At 35.7% G+C, this 9,353-nt stretch overlaps 1 protein-coding gene across 4 annotated transcripts in view; it reads right to left on the bottom strand.

The window, feature by feature from the left end:
• Nucleotides 1–1,825: 1,825 nt before the first annotated feature.
• LOC142322019 (sodium-coupled neutral amino acid transporter 7-like) overlaps nt 1,826–9,353 on the bottom strand; it is an 85,112-nt gene continuing 77,584 nt past the window's right edge. For all 4 annotated transcript variants that reach the window (XM_075360601.1, XM_075360599.1, XM_075360600.1 and 1 more), the window contains 2 exons: nt 3,907–4,097; nt 1,826–3,068 (listed from right to left, as the gene is read on the bottom strand). In XM_075360601.1, the coding sequence (XP_075216716.1) occupies nt 2,905–3,068; nt 3,907–4,097 (355 nt within the window). In that variant the 3' untranslated portion in view covers nt 1,826–2,904. The remainder of the gene's footprint in view (nt 3,069–3,906; nt 4,098–9,353) is intronic.

Raw genomic sequence — 9,353 nt, 5'->3', positions numbered from 1 at the left:
GGTAGTAGAAATTACCTTCTCTTTCAGCCTTCCAACATGTTTTTGGACAGATTTGACAATCAAAGAACCCTTGTTTTCCATCATCTTCTGATCACTACTGAAAAAACAACTAAACCACTTTCATATTCCTTCCACCGGCTAAACCAGAAAAGGGAACAAAAAAGGAACATTCCATACAAATGTGGAGTAAAAAAAAACTACCTTTCCACCTGCACATGCCAGGATCGGCATTGCGAGACTAACAGTGCTCTCTCTCCTTCATACCCATGCATGCATGCACGCAACAGCCAAACACCATGTTGCTAACAGTTCCATACAAAGATTTTTGTATATTTTTCATAAATTGGGGGATGGCTCAATAGCTAAACTTAATGTCAGTACATTAAGTTTAAATATTATATTTTGTACAAGTATAAAGAAAGAATTAAAGAAAAAAGGACTCATTATATTAAATGTTATTAATAACATCAAGTGGAAATAGGGGTTGCTGCAGTTCCACAGTGCCTATACGCGAGTCGCCACTATCAATCCTTGACATAGCAGCTGGATGACATTAACCCTTTTTGATTTTTAAATGGAATTGTAACTGCAAGCACTTCTCCAATGATGCTCATGCTGACTTCATAAAAGATCTTGCTTTTGGACTAACCACTAATTAATGGAAGACTGTCCAATCAACGAATGGAACTGAAAAGAATTTTCAAGAGAACTGAAAATTGCTATTTGTATCATTTTGGCTACAGAAGTGCCAGAAACATCTGCAACACCAACAGGTAATCAATGTCCAAAAAGGAGGAGGTGCAAATTTTGTGATCCTTCAAAGGAGAGGAAGGGAAATTTATTTTGTGCAACATGCAACAGCTTTTTATGTGTGAACACAAAATCGTGTTGTGCCTGAAATGTGTTAATAATCCTGATGATTCATTATAGGTTTGATTATTATTTTATGTTAGTTCCTGAATTTGCTCAAAATTTTTTTTATTATTTAGGTAAAATGTATTATCATTATACCATTACATGGGTTCCTAATTAAATTTATTGTTTATAAATAGCTATCATATCAAGTTTATAACAAAAAAATTGCTTTTCAAAAAAATAATGGAAAACATAAATAATGCAAAAAATTTAATAATTTTTTCAAATAATAATTGTAAACATCATTAAAAGTAATGTAAAATAATTGTAATTAATTGTCAAGTATTTGATTATCTATCTTTGCATTGTTTTGCAAAACAAAAATTTAATTCAAAATTATTTTTTCAATATTTTGAAAATTCATTTTTTGATAATTATTCAAAACTATTATTTTAAATTTAGTTCAAATTTAATTCAAAATTTGAATAGTCACAACAAAATTTGTTTTTTATTATTCTTTGGAAAATAAAATTGTTTTTTTTACAAGCCTGAATTTCAATTTATTTACAAAAATATGATGAAAACAAATGGTGGATCAGATCTGACCTGATCTTACCATCTATGTGATTGTAACACCCAACACCTTATTGTTAGAGGGTTAAGTAAGTTTGCTTCATTTCATTTATCTACTTAGTTCTGAAGAGAAATCGCATTTTTCATTATTTTATAATAGTAAAAGATCTTTACTATTTATTATTTTTTACATAGTTTTATTGATGGACAAAGAAAGAAGATTTTCATTTATATTAGTGCAAAGAAAAGTAGATTAAAATACCTTGTTTTAATGTTACCTCTGATAAAGGAGCCTCGATATAACAAAGTCCATAATTTACAATGTTTTTGGTTATTTTTAAAATCCTGTTTTATGAAAATATTTCTAAAGGATGAATGAAGATAAATCGCTCTAAACCAATGAACTTTTATACAAACATATTATTTATTAATGAAGATATAAAGATAATGAACATAATTTAACATATTAAAATTTTACATGAGTATGTATTTAGAAACACAAATTAACTGTTAATGTCTCAAGAATTGAAGAATTAAAATATCTTGTGAATAACATAGTAGAAAAAAAACATAAATTAGGCAAAAGATTTCAGTGATGTACATAACATTTTAAACTTTTTTTGTGAAAATGACTTAGATTTAGTAAGAATTGTTATCGTAAAAAGATCAATATTAAATACAATAAATCTGTACAAGCCATTATTAAATGAAAGAAAAAGGAAGCAAAAACAATCACCTTTAACTTCATATCTTCAAAAGTTATGATTGTACAGTTGTAATAACTGATCATTTTATAATAAATAACATTTCTTAAGCATGTATGTGATTATTATACAATTCATAATGCAAATCTTTTTAATACATTAATTTAATCAATTTTGTTATGGATTAAAATAAATGTTTTTAATATTGAAGTTTTTATCATATAAAAATTTATTGAATAAAAATTACTTTCCTTAAAGCTTACATACTTGTACAATACATATATTATGTATTTTATATATCAAGAACTTATCCCCCCAATCCTGACCATAATATGTTTAAATCTAAAACAAAGTTTTATTTAAGGATGTAATTTCATGAAACTTATCTGCTTCGTTAAATGAGGGGTGACTGTAATTTCTAATTGATATTTAAAATTTTGTTATTAATTTCTGGATAAATAACATTTTGGTCTCTGTGAATTTAAAAAAATAATTTTAATATTTTTTAACCTTGAATAGCTATAACATTATTATTTCTATAGAGCCTTAAAATATAATCTTTATATTTGGTTGCATATAATTTAGCTCTAAACTGGTTTCTCTTAAATTTAATTTCATTAAACTGAAACACTCTTCAATAAATAATTGATTGTTTCTTATATACTTATTTTAATTTCATTATTTTTTTATAAACATTTATCTGTTTTATTAATTAGAATTACAAGGCTTAATTGTATCAATCAAAAAAATTAATAATAAAAATACACACTGTTTACTGACAAAGAATGTTATGTCCTTCTTCTCCTTTAATTAATCGATATATTACAACTGCGAGTGACATTATTGAAAATATAAGTCCAAGGACTATTAATATAATTGCTGCTATTTTTGAATTGACTGTAGCATTCTCAGCAGGTCTATTTAATAAAGATACACCTGAAATATATGTGCAATTGTTATTTTTATATAGTTCTTAACAGGTTCTAATATTTTTATACTAAAATGATTATTTTTCTATATTTAGAAAATTATTCTGGAATGATTGTAACTGACCATGTATATAGGTTATACATTTTTTTTATATGAAAAATTAAACTTAAAACTTACGCATGGGATATGATATAGATCTGAATTTTTGTACCATATAAAAAATCTCAAACCTGACTCAGATTTGAATTAAGTCTTTAATTTTCCAGGAGAAAGTTTGCTACTGCAACACACAGCTTAGCATCAGCTTGTCAATAAAATAAACATGGTTGCGTAACTGTGTGTGTTGGATTCTAAGATTTCTCATTAGTAAAGCACAACTCAGAATAGGAGCACTTGTGAACAGTCAGCTAAACTTGTTTATATTTAACACCTCTGTAACATAGATTGGTTATTAAGGAGCACGAAGAAGAAATTCTTCTACATTAATTCTAAGTTTTCTTTGAATCTGGGTTATTAGAAAATTTTAAGTAACTTAAATATACTTAAAAATACTGTTTTAAAAATTAACTTTGAAAATAATAAGGTTTTGCACTTTTTATTTTCTCATTATTCTTTGATATCTAGGAAGTTTCAATTACTTTTTTCATAATATGTTGCATTATGCAGCCACTTAAAAAAACAGAATTTAAAATAATTTTTAAAATATTGCTATTACTTTAATATTTTTATTTTCCATGAAGGATTAAGACTAGAAAAATTGCTTGATTTAAGTACTTATTAAATTATCAAAAATACTGTTTAGTATCATAATCATTTAGTTTTGAAAAGTAATAATTAGTCATACCTGGAAATAAAAATGTAAAAAAAGCCACAAAGAATCCTAAAACATCAATAACAACACCAATGTTAGGAAAAAGAAGTGCAAGAGCAACAGCTAACCAGAACCATATTAATGCAACAACTACTCGTCTAGCTAAATCTCCAGTTTCAGAACTCTTGCCAGTTGCTTGTAGGTACAGATCGATTACTGCATCTCTGATTTAACAAACAGTAATTTACTTTCATTAATATAAAAAAATTGTATCTTTAAATATTTTAAAATTAAAAATTAGTACTCGTATACTCTGTTTAGTTCAAAAATATTTAGATGTATGGTAACAAAAAAATTCATTTTTCCAGAGAAGTTATTGTATTCCCTTAATAGTACAATAAGGTAATTTCAGAAATGAATGGAATTAAAAGGGAAGTAGAAATAGCATTCTAACACTCCGTCAACTTTTCAATGTGGAAATCTTTCAATTTACAGTGATATAGCCAAACTGGCTAACTGGCTGTTTTCTTCTTTTTTTTAATATGTTGAATTAATAAAATGTAAATATTCTTATTAAATTATTAACTCTGCCAAGGTTATGTAAGAATTTTCATCAGGTTTTATTAGACTGTGACTTGGAAAGAAAGTGACTTCACAAGTATATAAAATTATATATAAGAAATGAAAAACAACCACACACATGAAATATGACATCTTCCAAGTAGTAAGTATTTGGTATTTATTGTGTTGTAATACAGTATATATTTCACTGGTAAAGAGAAATGTTACATAGAAGAACAAAAACAAGTAGTATTTCATTAATGCATCTACTAGGTATGGTTAAATTTTTAGGATTAAGGATAATTATCTTGAAAATGGGCTGCCTAAGAATTGATTATGACTTGCCTTCATTACAGCTCATGCCAATTTAAATCATTGTACAGCTGAGCAGTTATAGCAAGGCATTTGCTATAACATTTATAGCATGCTATAACATTGTATACATGCTATAACAAGGCATTTACTCGCAGCTATGGCAAGGTGAGTTGAGTAACTCTTACACAGTATGGATGTGCTGTCAGTTTGCTCTTCAACTTTTGTTATTTTGGATGGTTATTTTTCTGTATTTTTTTATTTGTGCAATTGGAACGTGTGGATTAAATATTTATGGATGTGTTTCAGTTATTAGTGAGTATTTTGGATTACGAACACAATTTTTATTGTGATTTTTATAGACTTGATCTTATAAGTAATAAGGTCTATAATTCGATCCCTTGCTTTGCAAGTCTAGAGCAGATGGTAGTACTAGTAAACAAGGACTTAGAAATTGAAATTTTTCACATTCTACCATGGTAAGTGTAAAATATTCTAAGTCTTCAGACTGAATTATAAGGGGAAACACCTTTCCCTTAATATCTCCTTCCCCTTTTATCCCAGCCCCTAACCCCTCAGGATCTATTCGATCTGGGTCCTTTCAACCCCTGAGCCCTCAATTTTTTTTAAATCGATTTTTGGGGGTCACATTTCCCCAACCCCCTAATTTTTCTATTCCATTTTCAGCTCCATATTTTACCTACCTCCCAAAAAAAAACCGTCCCCCTTTTTTTAATTTTCCGAACCCCATCGTGTGGGGTTTCAGAGAACACGGAGTTGAGCACTGAACACTCTGGTCATAAGTAGAATCAACGAGGAGCAAAGTTCGTAATGGAAGAAGACGAATCAACTTTGCGACTGCGGCTGGGCCAGATGTATCTAAAACAAGTAAGAATGACAAAGGACGGAAGAGGCTGAAGCAATGGTCGACTGAGGAGGAGGATACTCCCTCCACCTGAAAATCTCTAGAATTTGACTAATCGATTGGGACTTGAATTATACATCCTAAAACAGAAACACGGTATTGGATTGACAGATTTTATTAGTATCCACTAAATGGAACTACAGGCTATTCTTCGCGGGCTACAAAAATTGCTAGAAATTTCGGTGCCATTAAAACAAGATAACGCAGGCGACCCAAACGAATGAACCACGTGCGGTCTATATGAAGAATTTCCTGGACGAGCAATTGTCAGACGAAGAATTGATTGAGCTGGCTGGCAAGAGGTGGCCAACAGACTTGTCATCCTATGTGCAGCTGGTGGCCAATGTTGGACAGGCTGAGGGCGATATTTGCCTGTTTACAAACATTGAGCGTCGGCGGGAATCTGTGGGAGCGGCCGCACAGGTTCCAGAGATTATGTCGTCATATCAAAAAAGAAGAATGAGTAATTATTAGGAGGAGCCAGGATAAAACTATTCGGGAATACAAGGTATTTTACGATTTGGCAGAAGGTGAGGGTATCGCGTTACGCGTAATTTTTGTTGCTGTTAAGAAGGCAGTGAAGATCTCACAATCACTAATATTTGCTCTTCCGGAGGGGAAGCTGGGTGGAAGTTAAACGGATTCTGATATACACCTTTAGACGGTGGACCGGCAGAATCAAGATGGTTATAACACAGGTGGCGGCAAAAGCATAGGGTGAAATGGCCCCGGTGGTTAAGTTAGCGACGCCAGCGGTAACCAACAGTAGCACATTAGTTGTGAAATCTACGGGTAGATCTTATGCGGATCTTTCCGTAGTGTTACACAGTCGGTAACAAGACAGGAGGCTGGCGAGGTATTGGCACTATGAAAGGGTGACAATGATGAGCTTTGCATTCGGGTTAAAGGTCATGCAAATGCTGACCTCAGAAATCGACTTCTTGGCAATTTTTGAGCCCAATATGAGGAGGGTGGCTGCCCACACCTGCGAAGTGGATCGGTATGCTGACGCAGCCATATTAAAAGTCTCAGGTCGGTATGCGCAGCTTGGTCTTATCAGAGGTAACGGTTTTATCACCGTTGAGTTAACGGATCATGTCTTCATGGCGACTTATATTTCCCCTCATTCAGGGGTGATAAGATTTCACGATTTCAGCGACGAGCTTAAAGTCTTTATCAGAAGATGCCGAAAGCCCATCGTTCTAATGAGAGACCTTAATGCAGAAAGCCAAGAATTGGGTGGCAAAATTTCAACTAGGCGTGGATATGCACTGGCGACTATGTTTGCTGCGATAGGGATAGTAGTATGTAATAAGGGTCGAGCTCCCACGTTTATCAGTAGGGGTAGAAGCTCAATTGTGGGTGTAACGGCAGTTACCGAAAGAATAGTACCGATGATTAGTGAAAGGATGGAAGAACCCGCTACCGATCATAACGCAATTACGCTTGTGGTGGAAAGCGCCCGACCTGGATATGTCAGAGTACCTCGTTGGAAACCTACTGAGCGTCAGGCTAGAGTTGTTGTTGCTGAACTATCGGGTATGTTTGGTGGAAATATTCAAATCACAGCGGAAAGGCTATCTATGTACCTTGGAGAGGTCTGACGACGTGTTGAGCAAAATGATGGTCCAGGAAAACGTAGGGTATTGATTGATTTGCATGGAATTTCTCCCGCCTCTACCCCATTTGGTCGCCCTAAAGCAAAAGACCGAATTTCTGTGCCATAAACGACTACTGAGCCTTGAATCAGTTTAGCGACCAGTGTCCTAACTTGCTTCTAGAGCTAACCTAATTGTATGAACGGAATTAAGCATGGTGCCAAACACCACTTACTTCGACTGGACCTCCCAGCAGACGAACAGCTAATCAGCTGCCAGGCGGAACCAGAACAAATGTTGGTTCAAGTTCGCGTGGTTGGAAAGCACCTGGGCACCCGTTGCTCTTAAAAACGAAGGAGAGGCATACCATCTGCCCAAATCCTGTCTAAATCTATACAACGACCTTCCTTTAGTCGTAGTGTGGCATTCTTGCTGCCATGCATCCAACGTGAGACTGTAAAGCTCCTTCACAGGCGGGATATGGACAACTGCACGAAATTTAGAACCGGTGCATTATGATCACCGTTCCGCTCCGGAACAGGCCTGGCTTGAAACAGCATCCCAAGTACCTCGGCTCCCTGCATTTTCACAACTTCCACATGGCCGCCCGAACTTTCACCACTACATCGATTGGGAGAGGCTTTACCAATATGGTGGTAGCCTCGTAGGAGGTTGTTTTTAAAACGCCTGTGCATACTATTAAGGCTCTGCGCTGGGCACTCCTTAGATTCTGAATAAGTGCTCTATTTCTGTCCAACCTATGCGCCCAAACGGACGCAGCATAAGAGGTCATACGTTCGAAGAAACCTCGGTACACCATGTAAAAATGACGGTACGACAGCCCGTAATCCTTCCGAGCAATCCTCCAAGTACATCACAGATACGGCGTCCGCCGCTACTTACCTAATGTGGTTGCTAGACAGCAATTTCTCATCAAACAAAACATCTAAGTACTTATGAACTTTAGCTCGGCTAATCACACAGCCTTTACATTTAATGTGGGGGTTACGACTGTGCGATAATTTGTCTGCACCCTTGAGAAGCATATACTTCGCTTGGGCATAGAAATCTTTAAATTTTGCTTGTCTATCAAGTCCTCCGCGGTCGACAAAGCCGCCTGCGCCCGATCTTCTAGCTGCGGACGTGAATTACCATGAACTAACAGAAGACAGTCATCGGCGAAAGCCTGGGCGGTGACCCCTTCTGGGAATATCAGTCCCAGAAATCCATCAAATACCATATTCCACAGCAAGGGACCGAGAACGGAACCCTGCAGGCTTCCCCCTGATGACGGACTTTTCCACAGCCAGGTGCGCATCTCTAAACAGAGCCGTACGGTTAGACAAATAGTCACGCACTACGGCCTGCAGAGCTACGGTAACATTGCGGCGTTCCAACTCTTAGAGGACAGAACTCCAACACAAGGAAGGAAATGCTTCCTCTATGTCTATAAAAATTGCCAAAACAAATTTACAGTTGGCGCTTTCCACCTCGGCAAGAGCATTTAAGATGCAATCCTCGGTGCCAACCCCTTTCATGAAGCCATATTGGCCTCGATATAGAAGACAGTTCATATCGATGCATTTCCAGAGCCGTTCCACAACCAACCTCTCAAGCAATTTGCTGATAACCGGCAAGAGGCTGATAAGCCGATAACTGCCGACCTCAATCGGATCCTTTCTTGGTTTTAAGAGCACCCTCACCAAAACCACCAAACAAGTCGGAAAGGAACCCCAGCTAAGGCACCCCGAGAACAGACTAACAAGCGGCTCTTATGACAGGCAGCAGATGATAGAAGACAACCGCGGGTAGTTGGTCAATACCCGGTGCCTTTCTCAGTGCTATTCGAGAAACCACTCTGTCTATAGTCACGGGATCCACAGCCCGCACGCCAGGGAATAATGTCTCACCCGCCCTGACGCCTACTTCTGCTTTAATCTCATCTGTTAACAGAGTATCCAAGAACGCCTGGTAAGTCGCCACAGATGTTAACGTGTGGTGCCGATCACCAAACCCGCACCGAACACTGGACAGCACGTGCAATGGCTTTGGTAGGTAACATGACTTAGCGAGCCAGGGGCTGC

The sequence above is a fragment of the Lycorma delicatula genome, chromosome 3, assembly GCF_047948215.1.
Source record: "Lycorma delicatula isolate Av1 chromosome 3, ASM4794821v1, whole genome shotgun sequence".
NCBI classification, from domain to species: Eukaryota; Metazoa; Arthropoda; class Insecta; order Hemiptera; family Fulgoridae; genus Lycorma; species Lycorma delicatula.
Note: the sequence above shows the minus strand (reverse complement) of the source record. Positions and strands in the feature narration are given on the sequence as shown.